An 18,930-nucleotide genomic window follows, 5' to 3' on the forward strand; every position below is an offset into this window, starting at 1 on the left:
CTTGTGTGCTCTATTTCTCAGAAATAAATGTTTTGGCGAGGCTTATGTTGTTGATTAATAACCGTTAAAGGGGTATTTACCCCCAACATACAATTCTGTCATCTTTTTTACACCCGCAAATTGTTCTAAACCTATATAAATGCCTTTTTTTTCTGTTTGACATAACATATATTCTCAGAAATGTGTGAGAAAACAAACCAAACAAATAAGACAAAATTTTGCAAAGAAATCAAACACCATGGTGGAGACGGCGGTGGGAGTATGCAGGGTGGAGCTTTGGCAGAAGGACTGGGCGGCACCAAGGTGACTATCAACAGAGGCGGAAACCATGGTGAGTAAGGGAACCGGTGGAAAAGAGAGGCCAACAAACCAAGACTGCGTTCCAGTCCATTTTATTCCCTTTTATGCCCTCACTCACTCACTCACTAACTTCCCTCCATCTCATTTACCCAAATGTACATCATTGATTATGTTGCATGAGTGCCCACTACTGGAGGAACCCTTGGAATGAGCCTGGAAGCCCAAGGTGGAGTAGCAGGCTCGTGTGACCGAGGACGATGGAAAAACCAGTGGAAGGGAGGAGCCTGGTGGAGCAGAAGGGGTGGAGTGTTGAAGCGCAGTAAGAGACCCAGAAGTACGAGATAGAAGCTGAGCAATGACTGACCGAGATGGATGATGAGGGAACCCAGAAAAGTACTAGGGCAGACGTGCCTTGGTGGAGATGAGGGAATGCAGAGCCAGATCCAGGGAAACTGGATGAAACCAGCAGAGGAGATAAGACCCGGACCTATTAAACAGAGGTCCGCTCCTGGCTCTGAGATGGACTGAGCAGCTTGCTTCAGCACTGTGATGGTCCAGATAGTAGACGCCAGTGGTGAATCACCCACCACCAATATTCCACCAGCTCCCTGTTTAGGCAGGTGAAGAGACTACGCAAAGCTGTTAAGTCTATATTAAAACTATTATGTCAGTCATTTCTGTCAGGGCTTGGTGCAGTAGATAACTCATGAAGGTACGGAATTTTCAAGGAACGGTCAGAAAAATGCAAACATTGTAACACATACAATGACTGACATCAAACTGAAGTGTCTGTGTCTGAAGCATACATTGAAAAAACACCAACGTGTTGGCCGGCGACAGCCCCTGACATCACTACCGGCGCGACCATTGATAAATAGGCACCGGGAGAACACATCACTCACTTCTTCGTCTAAAGCTTGCGTCTGAAGCATGGAATGGAGCTAGAGGATGTGTCTCGTTTCCCTACTCAGGGAACCATGTATACATTCATAACCTGAGACATTCCCTTTCAAGGGAACTTCGAACTGCGTCCTCTAGGGGTTGCTATGGGGAACAGTATACACATGCCGCCATGCTAGGGGAGTGCAGGCCAGAATCATGGTGAACACTAAGTACCAACTCTACCATTTCCATAGGAGTTGCCCCTGGGTTGTTTAGACGGCTGTCCATGACATTACCCCTTATGGCCAAAGGCCTAGGCTACATACCCAACTTATTTGTTAGGGCCTCAGCCCAGGATAGAGCTGAAGGCTTGGAATCAAGAAAGATTTTATATAAGTTTTATATGCATCAATATCAAATGACTTTAAAAGCCTTATAATACAGGTGCATCTCAATAAATTAGTGGAAAAGTTCATTTATTTCAGTAATTCAACTCAAATTGTGAAGCTTGTATACTAAAACAAAATCCAATGCACACAGACTGAAATAGTTTAATTCTTTGGTTATTTTAATTGTGATGATTTTGGCTCAATAAAAAAACCCTAACAATTCAACAAATTAGAATACTTCATAAGATCAAAAAAAAATATATATATATTTATATATATATATATTTGATTGTTGGCCTTCTGGAAAGTATGTTAATTTACTATAAATTTACTATAAATGTACTCGATACTCGGTAGGGGCTCCTTTTGCTTTAATTTCTGACTCAATTTGGCGTTGCCTGCCCAGATTGCTTTGACAGTGGCCTTCAGCTCATCTGCATATTTTGGTCTCTTGTTTCTCATTTTACTCTTGACAATAACCCATATATTCTCTATGGGGTTCGGGTCTTGTGAATTTGCTGGCCAGTCAAGCACACCAACCAACACCAATATATAAGTTCATTTTTTCACGGCATGAAGGTGAGTAAATTATAAATTACATAATTTGATTGTTCCTTTTTTGAATTCATCTGATAAATAATTGTGGAGTTTATTCATGCTCAAGTCATGCCTCAAGCATTTTTTCTCCTCTGAAGTTTTCCTGCTCTAAAGGGAAACGTGTAATGAAGCTTTGAGAGACCTTTCATGTACTTGCCTGGCTTTACTTGCTCTGTCTCCCATATGGATTTTTGTTTTAGAATGTGATTGAATCATCTTTGGTATGTTCACAGAGTAAAACTGAATTATGGCAGGCAACATACAATTCATCAGTGGAGTGTATAGTCACTAGGGGCCAGGGTTCAGGTGACAACCATGGTCACATCCTGGGGACTGAGGAGAATTCATCCCCATCTCGGCATTCAAAACGTATGCATTGCAACTGAAAATCCCAGGTGGTGTAACATCAATGTAGAGTCCATCATGCATTCTTTGTGAAGGCCACAGATTGTCAGTGTATAAGCAAAGTAAAACCTTCTAAACTGCTTTCACAGCATGAACTGAAAATATATGGCTAACTTAATTAATTCAAGGACTATATTGATTGATTTCAAGCCCCAAAATGGGTTTTTCATTGGCAACGGGGGCTGGTGGTGGATATGTGAAATGTGCCAACATTTGCTTTTTATGTGCAACTATGCTCAAGTATCAGTACAGTGAGAAATATATATATATATACAACAACCTTGATCTTTTAATTCAATTCAATTTTATTGGTATAGCACTTTTTACTATAAAAAAGATTCCAAAGCAACTTTACAGAAAATTAATGTTCTATAATATTTAATAGAAGCTTATCAGTGGTGAGTTTATGTACATATGGCAGAATTGTATTAAAAAAGTAAATCATTTAAAGATGTAATCAAATGGACGATGAACACTATTAACAGCATTTACCATGATGCAATCAAACTTATAGCACAATTTGGTATTTCTGTATGTTGTTTCAGGGTTGGCATCATCTGAGGTCCTCTGAGGGGAGGACGTCATCTCTTCTCAGGTGTTCTGGATCCAGATGTGGCAAAAACAGAGAAAACAAATAGATACATAATTAGCATAGCAGTTCTTCCAACCAAGTAAAATTAATTTATTTAACCCAAACTAAAGAATAATAATGTGCATTTGATCAGATATAACCGCAGTCCAAGATTATGAGATGCATTATTTGAATGCTTGGCGAAAGAGATGTGTTTTTAATCTAGATTTAAACAGAGATAGTGTGTCTGAACCCCAAACATTATCAGGAAGGCTATTCCAGAGTTTGGGAGCCAAATGTGAAAAAGCTCTACCTCCAGAGTTTTGTGATCTTAGGGAGTGTGATGGATTGTAGCGTCGTAGAAGACTAGTGTCATGACCGGTGATACAAGAAGACACAGTGAGAGATCCAAATGCGAGTACGTTTTTATTTAAGGGCAATCCAAAGAGTAAACAGTCCAGGCGTGGGTCAAAACCAGAATAACAATCCAACATGAAAATAAAACACGAACATAAAGCAAGGGCACGACTGAATGACGTACATGAATTTACAAGGACTCCGTAACACATACTACGACAGACCAGGTTAAATACACAGGGAGAGACAAACGCTAATGGGAAATTGACAGAGTGTAATGATTGATAACCAGTGACAGCTGGGTGCAATGATTTAGGCAGGGAAGTGAGGAATGTGTTTAATGAAGTGACAGACAACGTGGGAAAGGAGGACATCTAGTGGATACCCCGGGAACACAACCCAGACACTGTGACAATACCCCCCCCCCCCCCCCCCAGATGCTCCACGACAAGACTACAAAACAGAGACCAGGAGGTAGGCGGACAGGTGGAGGCTCAGAGGGAGGGATGGAGGGCCAAAAAAATAAAAAATAATTGGGAAGCCAGAGACCAGAGGAACATGAAAATGGGGAACAGACACCAGAAGTGCAAACATAAACCAGGAGGTTCAGGGGGAGGGACGGAGGGCCAGGCTAACAGAGGGGAACAGACAGAAAAAGAAAAGAAAACAAAAACACAAAAACATAAGTCCATGAAGGACATCATGTGACGCCCACCAGGGTGGAACAGAAGACCACCACATCCTTGTGGTCGAGGCCGGAGTCCCCCCAGGGTGGAGCAGAAGACCACCACAAGCCTGTGGTCAAGGCGGAAGCCCTCCAGGGCGGAACAGAAGACCACCACGTCCTTGTGGTTGAGGCCGAAGTCCCCCAGGGCAGAGCAGAAGACCACCACATCCTTGTGGTCGAGGCCGGAGTCCCCCAGGGCGGAGCAGAAGACCACCACAACCGTGTGGTCAGGACGAGAGCCCCCCAGGGCGGAGCAGAAGACCACCACAGCAGTGTGGTCAGGACGAGAGCCCCCCAGGGCGGAGCAGAAGACAACCACAACCATGTGGTCGGAACGGGTGCCCCCCAGGGCGGATCAGAAAACCACCACTTCCGTGTGGTCAAGATCTGAGTCCCCCAGGGTGGAGCAGAAGACCACCACATCCTTGTGGTCGGACCAACGGGAGGACGAAACTCTGGTAATCCCATGGTGTTACTACTGGATTCCAGAACATCGGTGCTGACCTGACTCTGCTCATGAAGTTTATTGGTGACTTGCATTTGTTCATGAAGACCAATGGTGACTTGCCTTTGTTCATGAAGGTCAGTGGTGACTTGCCCTTGTTCATGAAGATCCCTGGTGACTTGACTCAGTCCTTGAAGATCACCGGTGACTTGACTCAGTCCTTGAAAATCACCAGTGATTTGACTCTGTCCTTGAAGATCACCAGTGACTTCACCCGACTCTGAAAGGTCAACGGTGACTAGCCTTGTCCCTGGAAAGTCCATGGTACCTAGCCCTGACTCTGGAAGGTCAGTGATGACTAGCCCTGACTCTGGAAGGTAATCTGTGACTATCCATGACTCTGGAAGGTCAGCAGTTACTAGTCCTGACTCTGGAAGGTCATCGGTGACTATCCCTGACTCTGGAAGGTCATTGGTGACTATCCCTGACTCTGGGAGGTCATCGGTGACTAGCCCTGACTCTGGAAGGTCATCAGTGACTAGCCCTGATGCTGGAGGGTCATCGGTTACTAACCCTGACTATGGAAGGTCATCGGTGACTAAACCTGACTCTGGAGGGTCAATGCTGACTAACCCTGACTCTGGAGGGTCCATGAGCACCTGACTCGATTCCGGAGGATCAACTGGAACCTGACTCAACTCTGGAGGGTCAACAGGAACTAGCCCTGACTCTGGAAGGTCAACGGTGACTACAACAGTGCGACTAGATTAAAAAGGCTTTAACCGTTCTAAAAACACAGATTTTTGGCCATTGAATTATCCAGTTGAATAATCACCGAACAAACATGATCGTTGTCGTGTGGTGGATCTGGCCAAACGTAAAACAGCTGTGTTATCATCAGTGCTCCTGCAGTCGCTCTGGAGAAACTGCGGTGGCTGCTCTCAAAACACTCTTGCGGTACTTTGATGCCACACGTGATGGTCATATGGCATCAGCGCAGTCGCAAGTCAGACAAAATTCTAACCGGTATGCACTGCTTCAAGTCAGATTATATTTGGTTTGCACAGTGCTGTGTGAAGTCGAAAGCACCTAATGCCTGATACTCAGCGATTCAGCTTCCTAAAGAATCGGATGCAGCCAGTACTTCTCACTAGTGATTTCCGATGGTTTTAGAGGATGGTTAGTCCTCGTCGTCCCCTGTTGTTCAAAGAATGATACACCAGGGTTCTTATTATAACTTCAAGTAAAATCCAAGCACTTCCAAAGACATTTTTTTTTTTTTTTGTATTTATTTTTTGGGTGGGGGAATGACGTCATATTCATACATCCTTCAATAAGTGATTTTAGTAGCAAAAACAAGATGGTTAATCCATTTGGGATTTAACGTACAGAACCAAGCAACAAACATTCCTGATTAATGACTGATGATTCCACTGCATCTTGCGGATTACGCCAAAAATGAATTCTTGTTTATGTCATTTCCGCTGTTTATGATCCCGATGTTCGAGAAAGTCCAGTCCAGTGAACGCATAATCTGAGCAAAATTGTAGCGTTCAACGCCGTGTGTGATTAATTATAATGCCAATAATACCTACCCTGATGCTGGGGAACCCTGCATAAGATTTTAAACATTGTGGTCTTAGGATGTAGTTTAACTTAGCACTCCCGTGGAAAACAAAACAAGCAGATAATCTTTTTTTTTTGTATCTGCTATCAGAGGGCGCATGTTAATAAGAGCACTCTACAGCCACAGGTGCAGACTCAAGCGGAGCTACTTATTTGATGAAACCATGGTTAACCATTCAGTAAATAAGCAAATATTAACCCAATGCACACATTTTCAAGCACTTATCTAAATCCAACCATTTTAATTAACCTTGAAAACACTGCATTAAATTTCCAGCATTTTCGAGGATTTCAAAAACCAGTATGACCCTGTACCATGGCGAATGTAACAAGTATAAAGCATTGACCATTTGATCAGGTGTACGCGCAGTCAGCAGAGGCATAAATCCTGCCTATGCAACGGCAGGACTAGCATATGATACTGGACAATAGATAAGCCTCAACAAGCAAGCAGTCCCATATCCTGATAGCTTTAAGCAAACACCTTCTTAAGTGAGAGGAGTAGGGTGGGATCCCCTTACGGAGAATAGGAGTAGTGAAGGGTGCTCTTTTGAACAGCTAAAAGATCATTATTCACCTGTAAAGCAGTACGCCATATGGTCGTAAAATCGTAAAATTAACGATCTGTACATTTAGTATCAAGCACTTTATAGATACACTAGCTTGAGCAACAGCAGATCACTGATTTAAACCCAGTGTGTTGGAAATAGTCGGATAAGTTTGATGAAAGCATCCCCAATATATGAGCCTGAGCAGCAGCCCGTTAATATGGACAGCCTTGACCACAGATTACGAGGCTCGTGGGTATATTTAACTGGTACTGTTACCAGTGTGGTAATATGATAGCATGCCTAGCAAACATAACAGTTTTCTGTGTACATTGAGCAATGTCTGAAGCATGTTTGCCAAAATAGCACTAGGCAATAAAATGATAGAACTTTGCTTAGCTTCATGAAGACCTCCAGAGATTAATTACAGGTGAAATTGCCAGTTGTTCGTGCATACTTTTAGTTGTAACTGGATAGTTGTGAGTCCGTCATATTAGCACAACTTGACGATGAATCGCTGGCGAAGTGTCTATATTAAGTGCTCGTTCCGTTGCTTGACAAACAACGCTGCGAATTCGCTTAAGTTCACAACTTGAAATCTGATGAGATACTCTATGGGAATCCTGCCAAATCCTGATTTTAACGCTTCCTATGGAGATTTGCTGTATGATTAGTTCCTGAGCGAACAGTTTGAACCCGGCGAGCCATTTGAGCATGCTTACCGAGCAGTGGTGCCACGTATATATGTCCCGTTTCTAATAGGAGAGTGGTAGTGATTGGACTGATGACAGCTGACTGCATCAGATGGTCACAGCCTATGCCTCTGTGGCCTGACTGAACTAACGCTGAGCTTGATTTAAGTACTAGGAGCTAGACCATTAACTGATACGGAAATCAATAGGTAGCCAGTGCAGAGACTGTAAAACTGGGGTAATATGACCATATTGTCTTGACCTGGTAAGGACTCAAGCCGTTGCATTTTGGACTACATTTAGCTTGTTTATTGAAGATGCAGGACAACCACCTAGCAGTGCATTACAATAGTCCAGTCTAGAGGCCATGAATGCATTAATTAGCTTTTCTGCATCAGGAACAGGTAACATGTTTCATAGCTTGCCAATGTTTCTAAGATGGAAGAATGCTGTTTTTGTAATATTGGAAATATGGTTTTCAAAAGAAAATTTGCTGTTTAATATAATATCCAGATTTTTGACTGTATATGAAGTAACAGTACATCCGTCTAGTTGCAAATTGTAATCTATGAGATTCTGTGTACTGTTTTTTGTTTTTTGTTTTTTGGCCCAATAAGTAATATCTCAATCTTTTCTGTCATACAATCTTTTACATTTTTAACATAGTCTGATAGATTAGATAATATAGAAGTTTCATCTCTTATTTTCTGGACTGCCAGTTATGTGAATTACCTTTAACAAAATCACCATGCATGGGTCTTCAACAGGGCTGGATTGGTAATCGAGCATACCGGCATTTTCCTGGTGCGCCTACATACTTAAGTGGCCGACAGAATGTTTTATATATATATATATATATATATATATATATATATATATATATATATATATATATATATATATATATATATAATATATATATATATATATATATATATATATATATATATATATATATATATATATATATATATATATATATATTAGGGCCGGGACTTTAACGCGTTAATTGAGATTAATTAATTACAGAAAAAAATAACGCGTTAACCAAGATTTATTAATTACAGAAAAAAAAATCACGCATTTTTAATAACTTATTTTTGCACCGCGGAACGTTTCTCACTGGATGAGTTTCGGCGGACCGATTATACTGAAGCACCGACTAGCGTTCGCATATCACTGCAGCACATCGAGCCTCAAGTATCACCTCAACGCAAAACATATAGCAGCTAGCGTGGACTTTACACTTTATGTTGAACTATGTATTATTTTGTTGGTGCAACAGTTTATGTTGAACTCTTTATTGTTTTGGCCAAGGTTAGTATGTTTTGGCCTCTGAAGCAACAGAGAGATGTTTTCTAATAGTCATGGTTTCCAATGTTCTGAATGTAATTGACAGTATTGTGTTTTACTTTAAAAAAAAAAAAAAAACACTTTACAGAAGGTTCCAGCACCTATAAGCTTCCTGAATTTCTGAAATGTACTATTTCTAGATTGTTTCTAAATATGCTATTGCTACACTTAATGTCAAAAATTGCACTGGTCTGCTAGATTTGGTTGAACAAAAATAAACAATATTTTGTTGCTTAAGCTTATGTATTCGGTCATTATTCAATGGTATACTATAAATCCATGTGAAAAAAAATTACTTCTCACTGTTCTCAGGTCAAATATTTATCTGCGATTAAAATGCGATTAATTTCGATTAATTAATTACAAAGCCTCTAATTAATTAGATTATTTTTTTTTTAATCGAGTCCCGGCCCTGATATATATATATATATATATATATATATATATATATATATATATATATATATATATATATAATTTTTTTTTATTTTTTATTTTTTTTCACTATATTGTCGGACCTGACATTTTATTCTTATCCAAATCAAGATGTGATATGAGTCTGATACACAGGCTACATACATAATACATACACTACCAGTAAATTTTTTTGAACAGTAAGAAAGATCCAATAGAAAGAACCGTAGATAAGCATTTACCTGAAATAAAAAGCTTTTGTAACATTATACATATATACACTCAAAGCTTTTGAATGGTATATATTTATTTTTTATTTTTATTTTAGTTTTTGGTAAATAATAGACGTTGAGACTATTATTTAGCTAGGATGCTTTAAATTGATCAAAAGTGATGATAAATATTTTTATAATATTACAAAAAAATTATAAACATTTTGTTCTTCTGAACTATCTATTCATCAAACAAACCTAAAAAATTATATACGTAAAAAATATTTGAATTATTTCTGAAAGGTCGTGTGACTGGAGTAATGATGCTAAAAATTGAATAAATGTTTTTTTTGAATAAAAATTCAAAAATTTGCAGGAATAAGTTACATTTTAAAATATATTCAAATAGAAAACAAAAATAAATGCTGAGCATTTTTTAGACATATTTTCAGTGTGGTGCTCACCTGTGCAAACCTTGACTGGTGTGTGGGTCATTATTAAGCGGTTTCCATTTAGTATTAGTAGAGTTTTTGGGTGATTGCTAGGTGCTTGATTAGTGGCCCAAGTCAAAAGAGCTGTCAAATATCTTTAGTATTCTGCTCCCTAGACAGAAAGCAACACTTAAGATAGTTTTGAAAGTGCAGCAGAGCCTGTGTTTACACTCCACATGAAGTCATCCTACAAATGGTTTGGGTACAGTTGTCTCTGCATGTTAAACTTGGATAGAAGAAAGTATTTTAACATCAAAAATATGCATTTTGCTTTTTAAAAAAAGCTTTCACAGGTTTATTCTGCTCACTGATCCTTACAGGCTGACTGTCTTGAGTTAAGAAAACAAGGTCTTTTGGTTTATGTAGAAGAGATGAGTCAGTGAAGGTCTGTTATTGCCTTTGTGGTTAGCAATAGCCTACAGTTTGTGCAATATCCCCCACAAGTCTCTGCTACCATATTGTACCTTCATTCTGCTAATATCTTTAAATCATTCTCTTTTGGTCTGCCTGTCAGCCGTGCATGACTTGACGTTAAATAATCTCCTGAATGTAGCATTCTAGTCTAGACACATTATATGTAAGGCTATTGAATATAGTTGAATATATTAATATTTTACAGACAAATATTCATTTGAAAATAATAAAACATAAAACATTCAGCACTCCACAGAATAAAACTTCGATGATTGTCTGCATGTTTATTGCTTGATCTGCAAAACTAAAATATAAATACATGTAATAAATGATAAATAATTGGTTTTGGCAATTACTTCCATTTTATAGTACAACTAGTTAACTCTAGCACTTTGTTTAAAGGACCAATTCTCACTATTAACTAGTAGCTTATTAGCATGCATATTACTACCATATTGGCTGTTTCTTAGTCTTTATTAGGCACATATTAATGCATTATTCTAGACCCTTTAAATTCACGAGCCCATACAATAACATATGAGGGAAAATTAAGCAGATTGTAAGCCACCAATTCACTAAAACTTTTCAGATTGACATGAGAGTGTGTTGAAGAATCATAAACTCCCCATCATGCCTGGAAATTAACACAATACCTCTAAATGTTTTACCATTTAAATATTGTTCAGATTTTGATTATAATTTACATCATGTGGTGAATATTCACGCCTGAAACCAACACAACTTTGAAGTTACATTCAGGACATTCATACAAGTGAAATAACATTAATTTGGTCTCTGTAGTGTTTAGATTAGGGTTATGGTTTGGTTAGGAGTGTTAGGAGTATAATAATGTAATTACTAATGTTATTAAAGTGCCTTTAATGTCACATGCATTTGAAAGAAATTAACACAATAGTTTCAGTGCTAGCTGTGCTGCTGCTTTCACACAGCAGCTTTTAGGGACAACATATTGATGGATGAACCTGTTTTAGCTCTTGTAAGCTGTGCTTTAGTTCCCTTTTGTTATTCGCTGTGTCAGACACCTTACATGGCAAGTGTACACACGAGCGAGCATGAGGGATAATGCTTCAGACACGTCTTTCACTCAGATTACTCTCCTCAGTGGAATACTCCGGAAAGTGTCTGGCCGAGTCAGATAGGCTGTTGTGTAAGACACAGAACCTGGCAGCCTCCAAAATGAGGGTCAGTTTCCCACTGAGACGTATCATAGACTCATTCTTCATTTCTGACATGAAGAAGGGAACGTGGAAGAGGTCGACGGGAGGTGTGTTGTCTTGTACGTTAAGCAGACTGCAAAAACGAGACGGTGCATCACAAACAAAAGGGGCATCACTGTCCTGGGTCGGAGTCTTGCACTGGATGTTCTTTCACGTGCATATTTAGATTGAGGTTGCTCTAGCAGATATAGGAGACAGATATCAAAAACACATATGTCCTTGAATCATCAAACTGTTGTTGTGACATCTTATGTGTCATTGTAGTGCAATGCAAATGGTCATTCTTTTGGCCTGTGATGAGGCATTTCTTCTAGAACTGTAATTCGCATCCACTGCTGCTGTTTAGCTGATGTTTTAATTTTACGCATTTCCATCCTCACATGATATAAGATCTTGATCTTGTCGTAGTAATTTAGAAAAATATAGACAAAAGCCGAGGGTGAACTGACTTTAGGGTAAAGCTATAAAGTATAAGCGGAGAGGGCATGTGTCCAGAGAATTCATTTTCATCAAGGTCATATCAGTGGACACTAGCTTTGAGAGATATTCACATATCGATTTGTGTGGATGCAATTTAAACATTTTACATTGTTGGGTGAGCTCTAATTATAATTCAATAAAAAAAAGATGTTTTATCCACACTATTTGAGTTTATTCAATAGAAGGGAGAAACAATAGACCAGTAACCTGTAGCCACAAATTTCTTAATAGTAATGTTTAGGGCTGCGTTTCTCGATAACGATTGATCTTAGAGTTTAAGAGTGTTTTCTAATAGTCATTTTACAATTGTTCATTATTGTTTCACGTGCATTTCCCAAAAATGCACTTAACACAGTCGCACTTAGCCATGTTTTAAGTGCGTGTTAAGTTGCTTTCTGTTTGACAAGTGCAGGAATGTCACCTTAGTATGGTCGTAACAGTAGTACATGATCGGTAATTAAAATGTTAACCTAATGCTGTTTCAGGCAACTCGGATATAATATAATATAATATAATATAATATAATATAATATAATATAATATAATATAATATAATATAATATAATATAATATAATATAATATAATATAATATAATATAATATTGCATTATATATATATATATATATATATATATATATATAAATCCCCCATCCCCGTCTTTGAAGTATATTTCCTACATTATTTCATTTATTATTATTTGTATTTATTTTATTTTTTTCAGTCATTTAATTTAGATGTGTATTTCTGTTTTTATGTCTCTTTTTAATAATTTTTAATTTAAAAATTCATTAAAACATTTTTTATAAAATGTACAATAAAGTGCAATCAAATCCTTTTATTATACTCACATTGCATTTGAATAAACTTAAAGGTGTAATCTGCCGATTATACTGTAGGTGACCACATAAACCGTCTTCTTACTATGCATTTACGATTACTTACTAGGCTTTACGATTACTCACAGATCACTCTTACATCTATGATGATTTTCAAGTGCTACCTAAGTTACGATACTTTTGGGAAACAGACCGTAATATTAGGATCATTCATACAATCGTGTATATGAAATTCTTAGGGTTACAAAGCTTTTGGGAAATGCAGCCTAGGTTAGTAAAGGTTGGATTTGGAAAGGAGGAGCTGGTCCTAGATCAACAGTTATTGACTGTGTTATCGTACAAAAACAGAAGCAGAAGCAGCACAGTGAAATAATACTGATAATGTGCAGAGTGAGTTATGATAGTTAGTATAGTGAATTTCAATGAAATCATCATTGGGATTTTTTTTTTTTCTTCTTTTTTTTTCAGAGGTTGAATTATATAAAATAAATCTCAGACTTCAGCTTTTGTCATGTTTGTTGTGTGAAGATAAAAAGAAACATTTGTACCGATGTTATGGATGTTCCTTCATGTCAGATCAAGACTTTCAGTATCACTTAAGAATTTTTATAGGCTTCATTTTGTAATAAGTTTGTAATTTTACCAAATTGTGCAAAATTTTGAAATTTTGAAAGTATAATATATTCTGTGTGTGAGTACAATACTGAGTAAAATGTTGGGGTCAGTAAGATTTCTTAATGTTTTTGAAAGAACTCTATGCTCAACAAGGCTATATTTATACAGTAAATAATAATAATAATAATAATAATAATAATAATAATATTGTGAAATATTATTACAATCCATCAGAAATCATAATATGCTGAAGGAACATTTCTTAACTTTGCTAATTTCTAATAAGTTTACTTTTTCTTTCTCTCTTTTTTTCAGAATGAATGTATTTATTTATTTCAACAACAACAAAAATTACCCGAGCTTTTTAAATAGGAGTGCAGTATAGAATACCAACAGATAGTTTGACTTATCCATTAAGTTTTCAATTGTAGTTCATTAATATAATGCATATAATGAACATTTTCAGTAATGTGCTTGAGTAGTTGTTTACCATGTTTTTGAATAAAAGCACTGAGTTTGATCTATCTATATGACTTTTAGAAACTTTTATATGCAATCTTTATATTGAAATGTAGAGATGCATGAAAATATGGGGTTCCATTTCGAAGGGTTCAAAGACTAAAAGGCATCAAAAAGTAGGAATGATGATATCCCATGTACAATTCCCTCTAGTACTCCCATCTATATTCATAGCTTGTCTGTGGCCAGGAGAATAAACCACAAAAGACTAAGCTTTCTCCAGCTTTTCACACTCTCCTCCTATGCATATAGTGAAACATGCTCAAGGGATGTCTAATAATGACCAAACATGGGCACACCTACAGTTCTTACACGTACAGGCACACACACACACACACACACACACACACACATTTTAATATAAACTTCTGGTAAATGTATACATTTTTAACTAAGTGTGTGAAACCCTGATTTCAGACATTCAGACCAGCTTTTCAGCCTGATTTTGCCAGCATTTAAAGTAATCATGCTGATCCACCATATTTAACGCAAGGGATATCATCTCATCATGGAGTCTCGATGCTCTAATGCACATATGGCTTTCTTGCAGTTCTTTCAATAGTTACAATCACCAGCTCATAACCACACAGACGAGAGTCTGTAATCAGATCAACATGGGCCATGGGAATGATTAATTCACCAGCAATCAATTGCTGATTTGTAAAAACCTCAGACACAATGGCATACATTTAAATATTTTGTAGATGCACTTGCGCAATTTGAGCAGCTTACTTGAGAAAGCAATGGGGAAGTATTTAGGCAATATCATGCTACTGTGCAACCATAATCTCACTATTGAGATTAACATTCTTGATGGTGAACAGCTGCACACGTTTTTCACATGATATATAAATTAACAACCCACAGAATAGTTTAGCTCAGTGGTTTTTAACCTGTGGTCCGCGGCCCTCTAGCGGGTCGTGATGGTATTGCAAGTGGGCCGCCAATCAAAATAAATAATAATTAATAATATTGTTCATATATGTAAAAATGTCTAAGTCATAACATAATAACATTATTTCATATATATTTAATTAAATAATACAAAATAAATATTAAACTGTACCTATGATTCCACTATTCAAGCTCGCAGATTGGTTTAAGAATAAACCTCCAATTTATCTTACATAGTTTTGCTGCATATGTAACAGAACAACAACAGTTGTACCAAGCGGTGCCAGCCCAAGTTATTTTCTGTTCATTGCCAGTTGATTCAATGAAGACAAGTTAACAATCTAGCTTCTGAGTACTAAGTTATTAACCCAACAATAGCGGGGTCAGTCAATTTTTTTTTTAGTTTTTGTTTTTTGTTTTTTTTTGCAGTGGGCCATGAAAAATATGTGTTCGGCTGTATGGCCCGCGAGTTGAAAAAGGTTGGGAACCACTGGTTTAGCTAGATAAAAAAAATGCACTGAAATAGCTTTGTGAAATGGGTATTAAATCATTTGCCCTTATATTTATCTAAAAAGAAAGGAAAGGTGATACAAATAAAATAAAAAATGCTGGTGAAACAATTTAAATTCAGAAATTGCTAATACATTTCAAAAATAACTACAAGTATGTTCATTAAAATGTGCATTTTGAAGTAGAATGACTGAAATTGTAACGAGGAGTCAGAGGCGTTCAGATGCATGTGCAGAAATGTATTAAGAGTATGGTCATACAGGCAGAAATCAGGAATGGCGTCAGGTATGTTAGGGATATCCAGAATCATTAACAGTAACAAGCAGAAATCAGGGCAGGCAGCAGAGAATCAGAATCAGTTTAAACAATCCATGATCATACACGGGAAGAACAAACACAAGGCAAACCGCTCGGAAATGTCAGACAGGCTAAACAAGACTTTGCAATGTGGTACAGTGAGTGTGCTGATTATATGTGTGTGTATTAGCTGAAATGAGGTGCAGGCGTGTAATCAGATGCAGGTGTGTGTGTGCAATCAGTACCAGGAATGAGGCAGGATGGGAAACGGAGTTCAGAATGAGTCCTGAGTCTTGAGTGGAGTGCCTTCTACTGAAGCTCATGGGCACTCCAGCTAATGATCGTGACAGAAATAGTATTTTATTTTAACATCTACAATAATCTTTTAATTACAGATAATCTTGTATTTAAAAAAAATTACAAAATGTAATCACTGGCGAAAAAAAATATTTATGTTTTTATTTTAAAGGGGGGGTGAAATGCTATTTCATGCATACTGAGTTTTTTACACTGTTAAAGAGTTGGATTCCCATGCTAAACATGGACAAAGTTTCAAAAATTAAGTTGTACGTTTGAAGGAGTATTTTTGTTCCAAAAAAAGCTCTTCCGGTTTGTCACAAGTTTCGGAAAGTTTTTTTCGAGTATGGCTCTGTGTGACGTTAGATGGAGCGGAATTTCCTTATATGGGTCCTAAGTGCGCGCTCTTCTGCCGGAAGAGCGCGCGCTCCCGTATAGCAGAGCACTGAGAGAGGCTGAGCACAGTCTGATCAGAGCGAGAGCATCGCGAAATGTCACAAAAGGAGTGTGTTTTTGGTTGCCAGGGCAAGACAACCCTGCACAGATTACCAAAAGAGAAACAGCATTAAGGGACCAGTGGATGGAGTTTATTTTTACAGAGCATCAACAGAGTTGTGCAAGTGTTTGTGTTTGTTCCCTGCATTTCGGATTGCACATCGTTTATTTCTTAAGGATAATGCAGTCCCAACGGAAAAGGGTCACGATTGTGTGTTGGAACCACATGCGGTGAGTACAACTGCTTAAAATATCTCTGTGTTGTTAACTTAGCTATCAGCCCGTAAGCACATCAAGTAAACAACATGCGATGTTGTCATCAAACTGCACTTTCCACATGTACAGCTTAAAAAAAAAAAAGACGACATAAAGTGGAACTTAGTCATTTTCCAAAACCGCTAAGCAAATATATACAGTTTCAGTACATACCACATAGCATACCGCCTTTGCTGATGCTGCTCTTGTTAAATTTCAGCCTCTGGATCTGTGTCACAGCTTCCAAACGCTCTCAACGCAAAAGCCTACTGGCGCTCGTGATTCTTTAGCTCCGCCCACACGTCACGCCTCTAGGCGCTCGTGTTTTTCCGGGAAAAATCGGTACAGACTATCTTTCTCTTATAAATATAATAAAACTAAAGACTTTTTGGAGTTATGAAGGATGCAGTACTACTCTATAGGTACTCAAGATTAACAGGATATTGAGTGAAAACGAGCATTTCACCCCCCCCCTTTAAGTTTAAAGCAACATTTTATATATATATATATATATATATATATATATATATATATATATATATATATATATATATATATATATATATATATATATATAAACAAATGATACAAATGTAAAATTACAACTCATTAGTAAAAGGGGGTGAAAGTAATTAGTCTTATGTCATAAATTGATTTTTTTTGTAAATATGCCTGAAAAGATTGCTACACTGAATGACATTTTACTGGGTGTCTTCTGTAAATCAGGGCAAAATGTATATTTATATTTTGCTCAGAAAAACAAACAAAATTGCAATTAAATAAAACAGAAAACTTTTTGCATTTTTGGGGTGGAAATACTGCAACAGTTTAAAGCAGTATTGCACTTTTTTATGCTTAAACACTTTTTCGTCTTTGACCCATGTGTCAAAATGCCTGTCTCCTTGTCAACACAGTTGTTTGCGTCTTAAATAAATGTTTATAGTTAAAGATAAAGCATGTGCACTAATTGGCTATTATGAGATACAGTACTTGAGTTATATGATGAGATATTTTGGGATATACCTGTAGTTTCGTTGTTCTCCTCAACATAAAATAATATATATATATATATATATATATATATATATATATATATATATATATATATATATATATATTTTTTTTTTTTTTTTTTTTTTTTTTTTACTGTTTATCTTCAGACATTGTGTCTTTTGAAAACCAAAGTCAATGCACCCATTTACCAAGAAATTTTGGAGCACTTCATGCTTCCTTCTGCTGACCAGCTTTTCACTGGCCAGCAAACTCACCAGACCTGAACCCCATAGCGAATCTAGAAAATGAGAATCAAGAGGAAAATGAGAAACAAGAGACCAAAAAAATGCAGTTGAGCTGAAGACAACTGTCAAAGAAACCTTGGCTTCCAGACCACCTCAACAGTGCCACAAACTGATCGCCTCCATAACACATCGAATTGAGCCAGTTATTAAAGAAAAAGTATTGAATACAGTACATGTATAATAAATGAACATACTTTCCTGAAGGCCAACAATTTATTTATTTATTTATTCATTTTTTTCATTTTTTTTTTTTTATTGGTCTTATGAAGTATTCTAATTTGTTGAGATCATGAATTGGTGGGTTTTTGTTAAATGTGAGCCAAAATCATCACAACTAAAATAACCAGAGACTGTATGCATTGGTTTTATTTAATACACAAGTTTCACAAATTGAGTTGAATTACTGCAATAAATGACATTTTACACGACATTCTAATATACTGAGATGCACCTGTACTCCAGCTGTGATCAGCAGCAGCTGGATGTAATAATCGCATGCCAATGTACATTGGCATGTTAAGTTTACACTCTAAGTATATTGGCTTCTCTAAGCGAGATCCCAATTCGTCTGTCATCTTACGTGACGTCTCTGTTCCCTCCTACAGGGAACGAGGGTTACATATACATATTCTCAGTGTTATCTGTATTTTAAAAAAAATAACTGTATTATTGTATAAATTCAAGTACACAACACATCACCAACTACTGATTAAGTTATGTTTACAGAGATACATGATCTGATTGCACTGCTGCAGAATGAGGTTCCAGTTGT

General features: G+C 37.2%; 1 protein-coding gene across 1 annotated transcript in view; it reads left to right on the forward strand.

The window, feature by feature from the left end:
• Positions 1–261: 261 nt before the first annotated feature.
• LOC127941635 (A disintegrin and metalloproteinase with thrombospondin motifs 2-like) overlaps positions 262–18,930 on the forward strand; it is a gene marked incomplete at its 3' end in the record, with an annotated part of 44,121 nt that continues 25,452 nt past the window's right edge. Inside the window, exon 1 of the mRNA XM_052536932.1 lies at positions 262–331. Within this exon, the coding sequence (XP_052392892.1) occupies positions 262–331 (70 nt within the window). The remainder of the gene's footprint in view (positions 332–18,930) is intronic.

This window comes from Carassius gibelio, chromosome A21 (assembly GCF_023724105.1).
Source record: "Carassius gibelio isolate Cgi1373 ecotype wild population from Czech Republic chromosome A21, carGib1.2-hapl.c, whole genome shotgun sequence".
Taxonomy (NCBI): domain Eukaryota; kingdom Metazoa; phylum Chordata; class Actinopteri; order Cypriniformes; family Cyprinidae; genus Carassius; species Carassius gibelio.